This window comes from Excalfactoria chinensis, chromosome 16 (assembly GCF_039878825.1).
Source record: "Excalfactoria chinensis isolate bCotChi1 chromosome 16, bCotChi1.hap2, whole genome shotgun sequence".
In the NCBI taxonomy this organism is placed as follows: Eukaryota; Metazoa; Chordata; class Aves; order Galliformes; family Phasianidae; genus Excalfactoria; species Excalfactoria chinensis.
Window position 1 is genome coordinate 6,850,903 of NC_092840.1, and position 18,679 is coordinate 6,869,581.

Sequence of the window (18,679 nt, forward strand, 5' to 3'; positions counted from 1 at the left end):
CCAAGCTGCTGTGGAACTGTAGGAAAATGCGTATGCTTTCTATGTTACAAAGCAAAGTACCTGTTCAGTTACTGCTGGAAGCAGATGTACCATAGGTTTGCCTTGGAGCTGGCAGTCAATTTGCCCCATAGCTTTACTTGCTAATAATCTCTTTTATTATTCTCAGCTGGATAATTGCATTGTTGAAGATGCAGTAGGAATTTGCAATCCTCTGAAATCTTCTAACAAGTTTGCAATATTTAATGATACTTGTTTTATAAAATTCATAAGATAATGAGATTGTATCTTTCAGCTGTTCAGAAAAGGTGTTTTTTTTTTCCTGTTAATTTTACCTTCTTGATTTACTGGAGATGATAACATCTACATTTTTAAGCCTTTCATAGGAGCAGTGGAATAATTTGTAACTGTAAATCAGCTGAGGGTATTTCAGAGTCTCACAAATAACATTCCTGCTCAGCGCCGGTTTTGCTTCATAATCTGGGATTATTGTGAGAAAGGAGAAATGCTCATTAATCACCAAGAGCTGAAATAAAAAAGATAACTTCAGAAACAAACCAAAGTGGGCAGAGCCCATAAGTGTCATGGAGCTGCACCAGCATCACCAACATGTGGGGAGCCATGCTGCCTCTGCGGCTCCTCAGCCTCTGGCAGGAGGGGTGGCCTTGCCAAGCACTGCTGGAGCATCATTGCTTGGAGGCAGGCCGACTGAAACCGATCACCTCTGAGGAAGTTCTCTATTTATTGACTGATCCCTGAGGCCACGCAGCCTCTGTATGTCTCTCTCATCTGCATGATTTAGTAGTAGCTTTAGATAATGTTCAGCAGGTGTTTTTGTTTGTCTTTCAACCAGAAAGGAATGACATTTTCTTCCCTTGACTTCTGGATTTTTATTCTATCCTTTATCCTTCTGATGGCATTCCAGTGTTTTTGTTGTTTGTTGTTTTTTTTTTTTTTTTTCAGCATTAAGAATAAAATACCACAAAATTAATTTTATAGCGTTGCAGCCCTCCTCCCCCCCACCCTATTTTCTTAATTTTTGAGAATATTTCTGTCTTTCAGAATGTTACTGAGGTGAGAAGTGTTATTCATCTCCTGCTGCACACCAACCCATGGAACACCCAATGCTGTGCAGCAGTACCGGAGTTTATGTAAACAGCAGAAAGCAACGGCTGAGGGAGAGTTGGTGCCTCTGTTCATTGGCAGGGTGCATGGGTGTGGATGATGGTAAAGTGATCCCGGTGGCCTTCGTTTTTGCCTCATAGATATGAGGCAAATCTGCACCTTTTCTGGAGGTCTCCCTCTTTACAAACCCTTACAGCTGGGAAGCTTCCAACATGGGTGTTTTTGTTTTCCATGGTTACAACAGACATTCATCTTCCTCCCAATGTGAGCTCTTCTTGCATCTAATCTGTAGGAATTAAGAGCATGCCCCTCAAGTTTATCTGTTCCCAGAGCTCATTTCCACAAAACACTGTGCTTGTGGAAAGTGTGTCCTGCTTTCTGCTTGTCTCTTTCCTCCTACTTCTGTTTTTCAGATATTGGTATCTTCAGTTTTTCTCTACACACTCTTGTTAATATTAGAACAGTTTTTTTTCCCCCCTTGTAGATTCTGTGCCAGTCTTCCTGTGTTTTTCTGCATTGTCTGTTCTCCATCTTTTTTAGTCTAATCTTGCACAGTGTCCTGCATCCCTGGAACACACCTCTCCATGTCTGTGTCTCTGCAGTTTTAATATTCTGTGTTCCTCAGGCAAGCTGTAACTATTTTGGGATGCAGTGTGACTGCAGAACGCTCTGCAGCTGAGTGGCCAAGATCCTCCCAGCAGGTGACAGCGCTGCCAGGGCTGTGCCCTGCCTGTGGCAGCAAGTGAGCTGCTGGGGATCTGGGATGTCCATGGGACCCATGTAGAAAGGGGGGCACCCACACATTGTTCTTGCTCGTCTCTGAGCCACATGGAAGTTACTTGCTCTGCTTTGGATGGAGGTGGGGAACTTCTTCCAAGGTTGCTCGATCTCTGGTTTATTTTTAATCTATTTCCTAACCCTGGTGGATTTCAGTGCTTTGTTGCTGAGAAGTGTGTCATTAAAGAACAGTTTTTTTCTGTCTTATTATTGGAAATATGTGCATCTTGAAGGGCCTTAGTTCTGAAGGTAGGCATTTATATCTGTCGATTGAAGTGCTCATTGTTTGTTAATGAATAGCTGTCTAGTTTATAAACATAAATAGGGAATTAATTATTATCTGCAGAACCAGATGTTGTCTCAGATATTTTAGGGAAGCCCTTTAGTTTGCATCTCCTCTAGCTTTCCAGTAACAACACTGAGTCTCCATTTATGTTAGTTACTCATTCTGTTGAGGGATTGCCGTGTTTGGAGCACCATTTTTTAGAGCACAGCATTGATTTCGTGTTTCTCTTGGATGATGTTGAGGCTGTTACCAGGGAAGCCCGGAGGCCATTAGTACAAAGACCCCTGACATTTGGTAGGGCAGAGTTGGGGAGCTTGTGATGAGACTGAAACCCAAAGAGCAAAGAAAAAATGAAATCAGTTGCACTCCAGTGCGGAATTTTCACTGAGGAAATATAATTTGTAGGAAGAGGCTACTGTGTGGGTTGTATTGGAAAGAGGCACTTGAAAAACAGAAGCATGTTTTGATGGTGTTTTGTTTGTTTGTAAAATGAAGAGTATCTTACCTTTCACAGATGTCTGGAAAGCCAGGTTTCAGCTCAGTTACTCTCAGTTGAGTTGTAGATCTTTGGTAACAGGCTGAATTTAGAATGATGATGATGATTCCATGGGAAATAACTTGTTGCATCTCTCGGTCTGTTCTGTGCTGGAGGAGCTGCTGTGTAAGTGCATGGTGAGGGCTGCTCAGTGTTGTGCTGGTAACTGGCTGCTTCTGACTTGTCCTCTGCCACCACTCAGTTGTGTTGCCGTGTACGAAGCGTTCCACTTGTTGGAGCTTCAGTTTGTTCACCTCTGGAGCTGACAAACTGAATTACTGCACCAGTGGAGTTTTGCCAGCTATCCAGTAAGTCAGCTCTGGGGACTCGGCAGCAGATTTGCTTCAGTGCAGGGTTTCCATTCTTTCCCCTAAACCCTAAAAATCTTTGATTACCTGGTGGAAGTGCTCAATGACCTTCCATCTTTTTTTTTCCTTCCCAAAGACTAGGATCAGAAATGTCATTTATCTTGCCAGTAGTTTGTTTTTAGCACAGGCTGATGTATTTCATGGGAGGTGATGAACTGCTTTAGCTGATATTTTTTTTCCTATGGTTGCTGCACTACCCTTAAAGGAAGGGAAAAAAAAATAAATCCTCTCTAGTTGGTTATTCTTGATTTTCAAGTAATAAACATGCTGAATGGTAGCAAGGGACTTCATAATTAGGCTAACTGGAGCAGGACAGATGTGGTAATACCTGAGGTGCCACAGCTACAAGCCACCTGTGTTTTTCTGTGCATCACATTTATCATGTGGATCAGACTTGTAAATTGACTGAGCGCTGGCACAGCTGGCTGAGAGGGGCTGTGGTATCTCTGTCCCTTGAGATATCCAAAAGCTGCCTGGATGTGGTCCCATGCAGCTGCAGGTGGCCTGGCTCAGGCAGGGGGTGGAGCAGATGACCTCCAGAGATCCTGGCCAGCCTCAGCCTTTCTGTGGTTTTGAAATTCAGAAAAATGCGTGCAAAGTGATGTTTCCAGGGAGAAAATTCCTACGTTCATTTCTTTTCCTTCCTGACTCCTACTGCTATGCCCTTAAATGAAAGCCCCGCTTCTGCTCTCTGCTGTAGCTCAAGGACTTCTGGGGTGTAGCTGCCCCTTACGCCTAAGGATTGTTGCAGTGGATGGCTTTTGTGGCTGCTGGCTGGAGAACCCTGTAGGCTGAATGGCATTTTCCTGTTCCCTCACTGGTCTTGAAGTGGAGGGAAGCTGCCATGGCTTTAATAGAAAGTACCGCACAGTTAGAAGAAAATTGACTGCCCTCTGTGTTGCTTTGCTGTCTGCTGGTTTATAAATTGTAATGCTTTTCATTAAAAAGGGGGGAAAATGTAGTATCTGGTCTCTGTGGTTCCCAGATCATTAGCAGGATCAATTCTTTTTTCACTGCAGAGATCAGAGGCTACAGACTTGCATAGACAGACCCTCAGCTCCTGACATCCCAAGCAAACAATGCAGAAGCAGAAGAGCTTGTGTATGGCTGCCTGAATTGCCGTGCCTGGATTTTTGTCCTAGTAGAAAATTCTTCCCTTGCTTTGGAGCCTATGAAAAGTGAATTTGGTCCCTTCCAGGATAGGACCAGGGCAATGTCATCAGATTGAGTACTAGAAATGTTAAGTCTCTTAACTTGAGACTGACAGTGAGAAAGATTTTCAGTTGCTTCAGGAAGTTGATAATAGGATATGAAACTTTCACCTCTGAAGGAGGACTGGTAATAACTTGAAATTGTTGGTATCTGAGGATGTATGCTCTGGTACTGGAGTGAAATAAACTGAATGTGACTCAGTCCAGTTCTAGCCCTAGCCCACCACCACTAACATGATTTGCAACCCTTCTGGAGGTGCCAGAAGATTGTCTAAGAGCCAAGTGTGTGGAGCAGACTGAATTGATTTCTTAGTCATGGATGTGGTTGAGTCACAAGCTTGCGTGTTCTCAGTAAACACTGTAACTGTTCTGTGGATTAATAGCACTCAATATACAGAGAGTTGTGAGACTGTATGTGCATCATAAGATGCTGCCTTCTTCTATTATTAGTCTTAGTGTGGCTACAAGCATGGCATTTAACGTGTCACAGCTTTAACCTCTCATCCCCCACAGAATGGGGTTTATGGGGTTGTTAAAATGTGATTATAAATTGCTCTGTAATACTACATAGCACGAGGCATTCTCAGTTCTTTGCTTTCCCTCTCTAGGGTGGATACATGCGGTTTATACTCCAGTAGATTCTCTGGTGTTTGGTGGAAATATCCTGCATAGCTTTAATGTTCCCATGCAGCTTCGCATCTATGAAATTGAGGACAGAACAAGGGTAAGGACGCTCGATTCTCTTTTTAACTGAACAGTTCTTTGTTGCTGTGATCTGTCTCGTATTCCTTTCTGAGAAACTAGAGCTGGTGGGATCTCCGTGTCAGATTGATTGAGAGGTAAACATGAAATAATGAGGCTTTCAGATGCTGGCTATTTTTAGTGGCATTTACTCATCTGTTTTTCCCCTGCTTCCTACAGACACGTCCGTTCTGTATCATCTGTTTGCCCGCTGAACTTTTTAAACACATCCCCTTTTGCACAGAAGCCTATTGCTCCCACAGAGCTTTGTGCCAGTACTTCTGGTAACCCCCTGCTGATTGTTTCTTTTTGCACACTGCCAATAGTCATCTAAGAATGGAGAGCTAATGGGACTGAGATGGTTCTGCTGTCCGCAGCTGAACTGAGAACGCTGCACAGACTGCTTATGAAACAGCATCTTCTGTGCTTAGCAAGATTTTGTTCTACAGTGACTCAATGTAGTGCAAAATGTCATGGGACCGAGTCTGGGTTGGGACATTAGACTTGAAGGTTGTGATGTTCATATGGGTGTAGCATCCACCTCCTGGAAAGGGTATGGCATCCTGCAGGAGGTGACCATGCAGCCTCTGTGCTGGGAGTGAGAGTGATGCTGTTTGCTGATAAACTTCAACATCTGGCTGTATTTCACAAAGTATCAGAATCTGAAGGAAGTTCCATTGCTTTACTAGGCTGTTAAATAAACTGTGCAAGGCAATCACAGCGTTGTGATGCAAATTTAGATAGGGGTTTTCCATAGCTGGCTATTTTGGAGGCATTGCATTGCCACACTGCTGATGAACTACATGTGCTGGGTGAATGGAGAGTGGGCAGCAGAACAGCAGGAAGCTGCAATGCTTCTTCACCAAAAAGTTTTAAGATGGTACGTCAGTAGTGTCCAGTGTTGTTCACCTGTACAAGGAGCACAGTTCTGGCTCCAAGTTTGCTTTTTGCCCCAGATGACCTTCCCTGGTGTGGGAGTGCATTCATCTGAAACAAAAACATGTTGTTCGGGAGTGCATCTCTAGCTCAGTGCATGGAAGGGTTTCCTGTTGTCAGACTCTCTGCCAGTGTTGTGTTGGGAAGGGGCTGCTCCCTGATTTCTCAGGAGGTGGCAAGGCCTGGTAATCTTCACAAAGTGGTGGTGGAAACATTTGGTTTCCTTGAGTGATTTTAATGAAAAGAAAGAATCTTAAGTAGAAAAATGAATTCCTAGTGTAAGACAGGTAAAGGCAATGCTGAAATTCAGAGCAGTTAGAACAGAAGGAATGTAGTGGAAAACAGGAGTGGAGATAAAGGCTGGAGCAGAGTTCAGCCTGGCTTTGAATAAGTGTTCCCAATGCAGGAATGTGAAGTATCTGAGAGTAAAGGGACTTGAACAAGAAAATGTTCTGATGGCAGAAGCTGGAAGGGACTCACCAGAGTCTTGCAGAGTGAAGGGCGCTGAGCTGAGCTGTAGGAGCCCTTCAGAAAAAGAGCAGGAGGCCAGAGACAGACTGGGGCTACACAAAGGTGCCAGGCACAGGGAGGTTCTCAGTGACTGTAAACAAGAACCAACAGGGTACTTGTACTGCAGGTGCTCAAAGGGAAGGTGCGTTGTTGTCATGAAGGATACTGGCACTGGCAACTCAAAGGGAGAAGAAACTATTTCCATTCATGTCTGTGGGGAAGATGGCAAGCAAATGCTCTTTTTCCTGATGTAGTAGAAGAGCTGACGTCTTGTTCCCATTGGACTTAGCAACTCAAAGCCACACGTTTAGTACTAGAGTTGGAGCTGGTTAGTAGTGCTCCGTGTCAGGCCTTTCTGTGGAAACTGGATGCAGCTTTGATCTCCAAAGCTTTTATAGCAGGAGGCAGATTGCTCCGTTATGGTTTAAGTATTTTTGTAACCTTTAAGAACCTGCCAGATAGCTGAAACGCCTTTGAAAAGTCACTGGTACCTTGATCCTGAGGGAAAGTTCTCAGTGTGATATTTGCCTCTTTAAAAATGACCTATCACTGATTTTTGCGAAGGGATACTGCAACATTTGGAGATCCCAAATCAGACCTTGACTAGTTTGATGTAAAATCCTTTAAAATCCAATGTAGTTCTTTATCAAGAAATACTTCAGAGTATCAAAAAAGGCCAAGGAAAACCAACAGCCCAGAACTTCCTCAACTTCACAGTAACTGTTTCAGCTCTTGTACTGTATTGTGCTAGCAATATGAGTTGGGCAGGCCTGTACCTCTGTTTGCAGACTTGTGCTTTTAGGCAGCCTTACTGTAACGAAGCTGTGTGTACAGCTGAAGTATTGCACTGAGAGTTCAAGACTGTAACAAAATATAAACCTTGCAATTAAAGTTTGGTAAGAGATGGGAACGTCAGTACTGCTACGTGGAAATACCCCTCCCCCCTCCAAAATAACAAGAAAAACCATGAAGGAATCTTAGACGATAAGTGTTTTCAAAACAGAATTCCAATGTGTCCTGCTTTATTTGCTTTGCCAATCAAATTTTGTCATTTCTTTGTGCAAATAATTTTATTTGTTCAAATAATTTCATTCCTGCCCAGGCTAGGATAGCAGGCTCCGTACAGTCAGTAGTTCACACAGAACTGGCAGTGTGAACGTACTGCAAATGACTTTCTCATCAGTATTGATCTTTCCATTGTGTGCTGCACAGAAGTAAATTACATGATGTGGTTGACGAAGTAATTCGCCACACTCAAATCAAAGGTAATACAGGTGTGTTTCCCCTCTTCATTTAGCACTGAGCAATTTTATGGAGGTTTCACTGTGTTTAAACTTGCTATATAATGCTTAATCATCTTTGCTGATATTCAGAGTCATTTTTATGCTAGGTGTAGTTGTTATTGTCTAAGACAAGAATAAATACATGGTTGAAATGGTAATGCTGATTTACAGCCTGATAAAATTGTCTGGTTTATATACTTGTCATGCTTATTCTAGCTTAATTTCTCATATCCCTGGGAGACTTCTTAAGAGGGTTATAGCCATTTAAAAATAGTTTTAAGGAGTAATAAAAAACATGTCTATTGTTGGAAACAGCTCCTAATGTTTAGTTGAGGTAAACAAATCTTCTCCAGCCTTACAGTTTGTAGAGACTCTCATTTTGCAGTCTGGCTTTCCTGGCTTTCCTAGAGGCCAATTAACAGCTAGTCAAATAGGCCAAGCTGTTTAGCTCTCTGCTAGACCAGCTTGTGTACTGCAGAGTAGGCTGCCGTGCTGAGATGTATCAGCTTGGCGTAGGGGTGTTACAGCTCTGTGCTGCTGAAGAGAGAATGTGTCAACCTGAGCCTCAACTCATCTAAACTTAACGCCTATAAAAGACTTGAACGTGGAGGGGGTCAGATACACGTAAGGTGGTCACTCACAGATGATGGTGTTTGCTACTGGTCTGGTTTTCTGGAACTTCATTTATCTGCTAACTTTAGATATTACCTTAGCTAATAAATAATCATGTACTGCTTTTCAAGATCCTGACTGGAGTGATGAAATACAAATAGATTTGTAATGATCCTTACGGATATTGTTGAAGGGAAATAATTTCTTAAGGAAAATCTATGCCAATCTTTGCTTGGAGTGTTTTGTTTTGGAAGGCAATACAAGTCTCTACAATTATTTCACTTTGAACTGAAGGAATGGATCATACTCCAGAGAGGATTTCTCTCGCTGTAGAGGAATAATTAGAGAAAATATTCAGTGGATTGTAAATTATTAATCATAGAAGTTAGAGCTGGAAACACACATTGGATGATGGAGCCGGTCTCCATGCTGGCTGGGGACCTGATCCTTAGGCAGTGGCCGTATCAGATGCTACACTTTACATTGAGCACAGAACTTCTGTACGTTTTTTTTCTCCGAAACAAGGGTTCATTTGATCCTAACTCTGTAGTGGTGGAAGTGTGGACATGTATGCAATGCAGTTCATAGCCATGATAATTAATGAACGTCCAAAGATGTCATAAATAATGTACTCCTCCACTAGGCGCGTTTTAAAAGATTTCTGAAGCAGAGTTAGGCTTGCTGTAATGGCAGAAGCCACTGTAGGTCTTCACATAGCATCTCTCGCTGTATCTGGCAGCTCTTCTGAAAGTTTGAGAAAGCAGAGCCTTGTTGGGCAAACAGTGAATTACAGAGGCATGGAGGGATTTGCTGTGGGTTGGAACATTGATAGCGAAGCAATTAGGAACTCAAATTGAATATTAAAGATTGATATACATAATGGGAGCACTGCATGCATTACTGCCTTGTCTTTCACATTGAATTAACATTGGTAACAACTAAATTTGGTGAAGCTCAGAATCTGTCAACAAATGTTGAGCAATGATGTCTTTAATATTCCCAGGCATGTGGCTGAAAACCTTTTGAAGGCTGAGGGGTGGAAGGCGGCTTCCTGGTTTTGTAAGTCAATTCTTTGCAAATTTCGTTTCCTGCAGTGCTCTCTTGGAAAAATTTGAGTTCCTTTATTAGCGTATATTTTAGCATGGCTAATTTCCCCTGTGTTCTGTAATAGTGATAAGTGGCTGGGTCTCTTCTTTGTGACAAATAACTAAACCGAAGGAAAGAAATCTTCTATTTCCTGGGGTTAAACGTTCTCACATTTAAAGGGGTGCTTATTGATTTTTTCCTTTTCTTTTTCTTCTTTTTTTTTCTTTCCTTTTTTTTCCCCCTTTTTCTCCCAGTAGGTTTTTTGTAACAAAACAGTACAGGGAAACACAGGAAAAGTTGCCGTGCTGCTGGGTGCACGACATAGCAACACACAGTTCAGATTTGTCAGCTGCGTTTGTGTTGGACTTAAGAAATCCTAACTTCTGGGAATTGCCCTGTTGTGCTTAAATCTGACATTGTGGTACCTTTAGTGGGACAATACGGTGTGTTTTCCCCTGAATTACATTTTGTTTCGCTGCTAAAAGTGTTTGTGTTGCTTCTGGGAACAGAAGCAAGTTCCTTGCTCACCTTGGGAATGGTTCTCAAGCATAGGCATTCTTGTAAGTCTTCGGCATGCTCAGGTGGGTGCTCCTGTCACCAGGTGGATGCTTTTGACTGTGCTTGCTGTGCAGAGCCAAGCCTGAGCTGCCGGATGCTGCTGATAGTGGGTCTGTTCTGACTGCAGGTTTTGGGGCGGTGTAGGGTGGTGTTCTGCATTGTTTGGTTCTTTAAACGGACTCTCCAAGGTAACGGTATTTCTAGTGCAGTCCTGTGGTTTTATGAAAGGTGGGCAGATGCCTCTTGGCGAGGTGAGCAGCTAAAACGCTTAATATGTCTTAAAGCAGTTCCTGTAATCCAGTGCAGTGCATGCGTGCAGGCCTGCAAAGTGCAGATTTCTGTGTCACCAGGAGAAAGACGTGTGCAGTGTTAGGTACAAGTGCATGCGAGATGCATGGCATCCATTTTTAACAAATCACAATCTATATGTGCTGTTGCATCTTAGGAGCTTCCTAGGTTCTTCCTTGCAGTGACTCCCACAGACAGCAAACTATCATGGAAGGCTGTGAAACCCACTTAATTTTCTTCTTAATCTGAAATAATCTCCCAAATATACAATGTTGGAGAACAAGCTTTTTCTGTGAGAACAACAGGTCTAAGATGGAAGAAAAAGTGCACAGCGTGGCAGTCTTTTGTTGCAGTCCTGCTTTCTGTTTTGTTTGTGGTAAAAGTTAACTTGGTACCAAAATATTAAGCATAAACCACAAGACAGATTTTTGCTTTTAATGTATATTTACCAGTAATTAAGAATTTGTTCATTTGTTTAATCAAACTGTTGGGAAGATGATAATTAAAAGAAGATGCATTTCCTGCTTGAGTCATTTTAGGTAATGCTGCCATTTTGATAAAAAATCATGTGATAGTGTTTGGGAAAAGAAAAAAAACGCGCTTCTATTTTAACTTGAATTCTAGTGACGAGCATCTGTATGTGACCACCCTATGTTTATACTGTAGGTAGATAATGCTGTGGGGGCTGCCCATCACTTCCACGATTTCACAAGAACACAAACCCTTTCCTCTCCCGCCACCCCAGGAGGATACAAATTACTGAACCAAGAAATGATGCTATCATGGCAGGCAGGCAGGCAGCCTCTCATTTTGTATGCTGAAGGCGTACGGCTCACGCGGCTCCCACCCTCCCTCCCCTCCCCCTGCACACTGTTTGTGCTCTTGATAACATGAGGAGAATGATGACTGGCCCTTGTGCTGCAAACTTCCCTTCCTCGTGGACTGACAGTCTCGCTCTTGCTTTCAGGTGCATGCCAAATTCCGTTATCCTTTCTACTATGAAATGTGCTGGTATGTTCTGGAGAGATACGTGTCCTGTGTGACCCAGCGCTGCCACCTCAGCAAAGAGTACCAGAAAGAATCAATGTTAATTGGTGAGTGAATCCTTTGACTGTGTTCAAACCGATGCTAGCACCCTAGGCTTTCCTGCTTTGGTTTCTGCAGAGAAGATAATAAGTTAAATTGGAGAATTGTAGAAATTCTAACAAACTGTTTGTTTTGAGGTGGGGAGCTTTTGACTCTTAAGCATTTTCGTGAAGCACCAACTTACTCTGGTATTTATTGAGCATTCCTAAGCAAGCGGATCCCAGGGAAATAATTTTTGGATGTATTTATTTCTTGGTTTCAGTACTGTTTGTGTTGAGATGATCTGCCAAACGGCTGAGGATTTACTGCTGTGTTTGGCACAGTACCTTAGTAGCCAGAAATGCATGCATTGTAAATATGCTCTGGTAGAATGGATATTTAGTCCTTTTATAGCGTGTCTCCTCTACAGAGTGCGGTTTGGTCACTAAACCTGGCTTCTTTCTCTCCTTCCTTTTACTGGAACAAGCCTGTGGACCTTGTTACCTTCCTGATTTAAGCAAAGACTTGCTGAAAGTAGTGCAGACACCAGCTAAATCTCAACCAATACATACCAAGTGTGGGGGAGGACTAAAGTATTTCTGTGTTTCCCACTCTGCGATGCAAATTGGAGTGAACCTGCACTGTGTGGAAGTGTAAGAGGGGAAATGACCACTTAGCAGCATAATTCTAAGTAGAAGTAGTTGGCGAAGGTATGAGCAGAAGGACCTAATGGTCTGTGTGAGATGAATTTATTGGGGTCCCTTAGAATTTCAGTACTGTACATTTTGTATCTTTGCTTTTGGAGACTCAGAAGGGACAGTAAAGCAGGAACTCCACATGGAAGAATTTTCATATAAGATCATCTTAGAACAAAGGATAAATTAGCCTCTTGGATTAGCAATGTAAAAAAAGACAACGATAAAACTCTGGTAACTGCATTCCTTAGGAAATAAAGAACCAACCTCCTGTTGTCAAAACCATTGGCACAGAAAGAGGCTCTTCCTGTTGGCAAGGTGGGGGTGCCAGATCACTGAGGTGTGATTTCAGAACAAATTAGATACGGAGAGTGGATAGTTCAGGATATTGAGATGGGACCTTTTCCAGCTAAATCACCAGTGTGAATTCAAGCCCAGCTCAGTAATTACTGATAATGATTTGGTGATCCCCATGAAATGTGTCTCCATCCAGTTACTGGCTGGGACATATTCCAATCATATAAAAGCTCACTGGGAGCCATAGATGTCCAGTGTCTGGATGGAAAAGGATTATTTTGCAAGACCAAAGTGTCAGCTGCACAGGCATTGAGTCAGCCCCAGCTATTTGGGAGATGGTTCGGTGACGGTAATGTTTGGGTCTTCTTGTCTGTGTCCCTTCAGTTGTTGGCCTGCTGGAAAGTGACACTATTCTTAACTGTTTCACTGTTAATTCAGCATGGCCATTTCAGGCTAACAAAAGAAACAAACTGCTCTCGTAAGATGAGAATCTGGTTTGTGAACTCTTGTCCTGCGAGCTGAATCAGTTCAGTGACCTGACAGAAAATGAATCCTCCTAAAAACACAACATGTTTGTTATCAGTAAGACTGCTGGGCTGATCTGATGTGTGACCCTGCTGCAGGGATGCTGGTGCCAGGCCCTGGGCTGTTGTTGCTGTCTTGAACAGATCACCTCTTCCAGTTTAGTGAAGTGCTGTCCGCTGACAGCATGTGGTTCACCTACCTGCCTGCTATCTTTTGACTTCAGGTATTAGCATGCTGATAAAAATCTCTGACATTGACATCCAGGGCTTTTCTCTCCAGGAGTGACAGATTTATACTTTGTCAGACACTTGCTTTTTATTTCTTGGCAGAGTCTTAACCTTAAAATAATTGTTTAGCTGAGAACTGCAGTTCAGAAGCTCAGATCTACTCTATGTACTGGATCTTTCGCTTTGGCATTTATCAAATTCTCTGCAGGAGTAAAAGTACATTACTTACCTTTACAGAGCTATGTTGTTTTGTTCTGCTTGAGTAATACTGTTCCAGATACTTGCTTGTCTTTCTTTTAACTGATCTCAGCATCCAGCCTCTTGACTCGAGTAAATCTCCATGAATTTTAATCCTTGAATTAAGTTGTTTGTTCTGTGATGTCTCTATCTTACTGACGTGCATCAACAGTGGGACGGAAGATCTAAATGAAGTCGATGCTCCCGAAATGACTGCTTTGATTTTGAAACTTTTCTTAAGAACTGGTCCTTAAATTGTTAAATGCTCATCTCTTCCTTAGAGATTTCTCTATCTTCAAGCAGTGCCTTGATTTCCCATGAGAGAGTATCCCTTGACGAAGAATTTCCCGTCATTCTCCTGAAAGAGAAACGAAGCAAAGTTCTGAACTTCCCTGCAGGCCCCTCGATAGATTTAATTGTCTTCTGTCCTCCTTGGTTTCAGAAAAAAATCTCCACATCCTTGCATTCTTTCTCAGAAATTTCTCCTGAAGAATCATAGTGTTGCTTCTTATTTTTCACCCATTAGTTTTTTTCTTTGTTGACGTACTTTATTCTAAATGTCTACTTACTTTTCTTTTGGGTTCTGGAAGTACTTCTTTTTTATTCCACCCTTGAGCTGTTCTGCTTTCTCTCCTTATGTACCTACTGATAGAGCTGTCCTACTGGATCTCAGGAGCAACAGGGATGACTTCTAGTCGATGAGATCCTCCAGAGAGCATGCAGGATGCTGCCCATGGTCTCTGGGGTTCACAAGGTGCTGATTTTTCATGGGATCAGTAGAGATTCAGTTCTTCTGTTTGACAGAAGCAGAGTTTACTGCAGCGATGGGGAACGTCTTTGGAGAACACAGAAAACTGAGCTCACAATCACTTGTTTTAAGGATATCTTTAGACTCTTCACATTACATTTTCATTGCACGGTATTTATGTACTTGACCACGAATGACTCTTTCAAGACACTGCCTACTCAAGAAAATTTATTGCTGTGGTTGTGTTGTGATACCCTGTTAATACAGTTGTAAGCTACTCCAGCAGTTTTTATTGTTCTTTGTATTTCTGTTTTCAAAACGTCTGGACTCCAAAACTTCAGAAGACAAGCAAACGAGATGTGCTTGTAGGTGAGGCAGAAACCCTGAGTGTTCCCACTCCCTAAATGAAAACAGCTGCCCTTCTAAGTAAGGTGGAGAAGCCTACAGAGGATTCCCTTCCTGTTCTTCAGGCCCAGAATGAGATTTCAGGCGGTTGCCTCCTAGGTAGGGAGAGTTGTTTGTCTGATCTGTTCCACAGTAGGGCAGGCGCTCAGGGGAATGATGACACGACAGAAACCACAGGCTGCTGTAAAAGCACACCATCTCTTTCCCTCCCCTTTATCTTTCCCTTGCCCCTCTCAGCTGCAACATTTATCCTGCCAACTGAAGTCAGAAAGGAATTCTATTTGGGTTTCAAGCTGGATTTGACCATGCAGTGTTTCAGGAGGGATATGTCTTCATTATTTTTACTCTTATCATGAATGAGTCTGTACTGGATGTTTTCAAGCACAATTGACCTTCAGTGAGATATGGATCTTGAGAGTAAGCTGACAAAGAGTAATTGGGAGAAGATACTGTGCTATCGGAAATATGCTTTCTCTGTAGCCTGCAGCTTTTAAGATCCCTATTGCTAAAATTTTAACAGGATGGCTGTAGCTGAGTATTAGACCTGATGGATGAAGAAAATCTGCCCTCTAGCACGGTGAAGGAGCCATGTCTTTACTTTCTCTTTCTCAGGGGACAGAATAGATTTACTTATTGATGGACAGGTACTGGGCTATGTTAAGTGATTTCTGTGCAGGGTGTTCCATGCAGTACATTTCTGGTATACTCAGATTGTTTAGTTTCTTTTCCTGCTAATGAGTATGTTATTGCTGTCTTTAGCAAACCAGTAGGAGCTGCTGCTCCCAAGACACTGTGCCAGGGTTTGAAAATGGAAATAGGAAGGTGAATGTTAGACATTGGTCTGCTGTAAAGAGTTCAAAAGATACTGTAATTGCACCTCACCCTCCTCCGTATCTTCTAAGTCCTGTAATACGACGAGTCACTTCTCAGCAAGGAAAGGATCTGTATAATTATCCTTCTTTGTGTAAGTGTGTAACTGTGGGGAAAGTTAAATGATTTGCCCAGGATCACAGGAAACTGAGATGCAGGGGGGTGGGTGGGAAGAAGGCGTTTCTGGCTTTGCCCTATGATCAAGCCTGGGCAGCTGCTTCTCTTCAGATTTAAACCACAGGCTGGTTGTATAACCTGGGTTTATTTCCTTAGTGTTGTGGAATGATGAAGGCCTTTAGGGCTGTCTCAGTGGGACGGGGATCTGAACTGGTCAACCACTGAGAAACTGGAGACCAAACCAGGTGTTGGCTGGGACACTGGCTTGCAAAAAAAAACACAGTTGCTCTTGGGAGGAGCTCTTTGCTATGAAGAGACTCGATAAAGCAAAAACCTTCAAGCCAGTGGAGCTCTGGTAGTACAGTGCTTAAAATGCACTTCTTGACAAAGTAAGTACAGATTACATTTATGTAGGGCATAATTGTACAGTGTAGTAACTCTGAGTCAGAGACTGTTTTCATTAAAATGAATAAATAAAAATCACGGCGTGTTGCATTATAACAGAACACTTGAAAACACAAAATTGAACCATCCTCATTGTGAAGATATCCATCCATTATTGATTCCCTTGTTTTTTTTGTTTGGTTTTTGTTTTTTAAATTAGTAACAGCAGCAGACAGTTGAAGTCTCTTGAAAGCAGTCCGCTCTTAATCTGATGGTGTAACAGGACGGTAATCCTCTAGTGTTCCAGAACAGGCTGATGCACTTCAGGTTATTAGCAAGCCCTGTCCCCATGGGTAAAGTTAGACCAGCCGTCACGTAACTGTCAGGCATGCAAACGGGCACTTGTCTTATATTGGCTCATCTTGAGGTTAGATTTAGATGAATTTCTGTGTGTGTGTGTTCGTGCTTGGTGACTATCAGATGACTAGACAGATGTAGCTGGCGCAGCAGTGCCTGGTTTGTGAGGAGCAGTGGCAGCTGGCAAAGCTGAGCTGCTGGGCCCTGGGTGTGCTTGCTTCTGATGGGAACGTGCCCTCCTACGCTGTGAAGCTCCTCTCTTCTCTTGCCTTTTGTTTCAGTAGATTAGAGCAAGAGACAATAAGTGGAGCTCTCTTGAAGGCTGTTTTCTCTTAGCACCAGAGCATTACTTGCAGTAAATTATTCACACATCCATAACGTGATCTCCCTCTTTCCTCATGCCTTATCTTTGCTCCTGATTTGCCCCAGTTACAGCCGTCAGTTCCTGTTCAGCAGAGGCACAGCACAGAAGGACAGAAACATAATTTTCTTTGTACAGAATTACACCAATTTCATTTGATAGCACTGTATTAGTACTACCAGCACAGGGATGTGTATCTGCTCTCTCCTGCTTCTGTTTTATTGCTGGTGTCTTCTCCCACCTAAATAGGGTTTTGTGCTTCAGTCAATTGCTAAATAGTTCACCAGGGCAGCATGGCCTTGAGAACAGGCTCCAGTGCTGCACCCAAGGGACTGGATTCTGATTCCTGATTTTGCCCTAGATTTCATGTGTGACAATGAGCAAATCGTTCCTTCTCCCAAGCATCTGTTTCCTCAACTGTAAAATGGGAAAATGACATAAGCTGATTATATAGCCCTTCGAGGTGGATAAGTGTACTGGCTACTGTGGACAAAGGAAAAAGCAGTATTAAATAGAAGTTGGATAACTTAGTGTTTCTGAAGTGTTCCGGTTAAGCTATTTTCTAATCCATTTTATTTTTCTAAGAGAAGCATGGGAGTATATAAGGATGGACCAGAGAGGAGGAGCTGCCCTGGAGTTTTGCATGCTACCACCTCAGCGCACCAACTGTGCTCTTGCTACTTCATGGTGAAGCTTTAGTGGAGGGATGCAAGGTGGAAGTTTGCCTGTACTGTGCATGAAGCTGGATTTGGCTGTGACCAGCCATGCTGGTAGCTGGTGATTTTTGTGACTTCTGGCTTTTCACAAGATTTCAGCTTAAATTTGCTTTTCAGGAGTACTTTTATGGCAGTTGGAGTTCTGAAGAAAAAACTCCTCACATGCTACTGAAGGAGCAGCCTGGATGGAAATCCTTGGTTTTTGCAGACACTCTGCACACTTGCCCTGAAGTATCAAGTGGCCAGTTCATTTCCCAGGCTTTAATGCACAGGAGGTACAGCTGCCTTTAGGGAGCTTTCATTTTAAATTGCAAAGCTAAGCAGGTAGGGTAGCAGCCCTCGGGCAGATATTCCATCACTACCTGCTACGTCTTCGCTGCCTAGCTGACAAGTAACACCTATTTTTGTGGGATGATGCAAGAAATGAGGTTTCTGTGATAAGGATGGATGTGCCAGCTTGGAACTGGGCTTCAGCATTTGTTTTGAGTCTTGCTGTTAAACATCCAGCCGCTGAGCTTTTTCTTTAGTTTTCATGTAATTGTTCCTTAAGCGTGATTCACGTACTCCTGGTCCAGAATTACTGCAGTGCAAAATATGGAGGTACTCAGGGTTTTGACTTGCTGAAAATGTGTAAGCAAAGCTGTGAAAGAAACTTTTCAGTAATTGTTCACTCGTTTTTCTGTACGACATCCACTTCCTTTGCACTGTTCTTGTCTATGTCTTGATCTCCAACCTGTTGGTATGCCAAATAGATACCAGATTAATACCAGTTGGTATTGAAATCTGCACTGACCTAACTGGGTGTTACCATTGTTAACTGTATCTTCCACAGAAATTCAAACTGTTGCTAGCCTGCATTCAGTGCTGTTCACTTAGCAAAGGCAGTTGTGTCTAACAAACTAGGAAAGAGCAGTGCATTGGAGAATCTTGGTCACTAGTTTCCTGCTTGGGTTTCATGGCTCAATTGCATGCAGTTGGGTAACAGGGGATTTTTAGGGGAAACATGATATGAAACTAGGATTAATAGTTCTTTAGACTCAGAAACTTGGATTTAAGTTTTCCCAAAAAGTACCTAGAATGCATCAGAGGCTGCAATGAGAAAAGCAGTATCATGTCACTCTCTGTCCTTGCATTTCTCAGTGTGTTTAGGCTACTTGTCTCTGAAATAAGCACAACTGTAATCTTCTTCCTCTTAAGAGCAGTGAGTATTTGTGCAGTAGCAAGTTGTAGTTCTTGTTTTACCAATGGTTGCTTGCAAAGAGAGAGTACTGAGAAACTGGTTTTGTGTTGTGCAGAGTTGCTTTAAAATAGACATCACAGTGCATTTTGACATGCTTTTTCCCATTGTTTTTCCTTTCCTCT

General features: G+C 42.6%; 1 protein-coding gene across 14 annotated transcripts in view; it reads left to right on the top strand.

Annotated features, from left to right (window-relative positions):
- The window catches only part of KDM2B (lysine demethylase 2B), a 94,913-nt gene that overhangs the window by 35,632 nt on the left and 40,602 nt on the right, over nucleotides 1-18,679 (top strand). For all 14 annotated transcript variants that reach the window (XM_072351526.1, XM_072351520.1, XM_072351521.1 and 11 more), the window contains 2 exons: nucleotides 4,908-5,023; nucleotides 11,281-11,407. In XM_072351526.1, coding sequence (XP_072207627.1) covers nucleotides 4,908-5,023; nucleotides 11,281-11,407 — 243 coding nt within the window. The remainder of the gene's footprint in view (nucleotides 1-4,907; nucleotides 5,024-11,280; nucleotides 11,408-18,679) is intronic.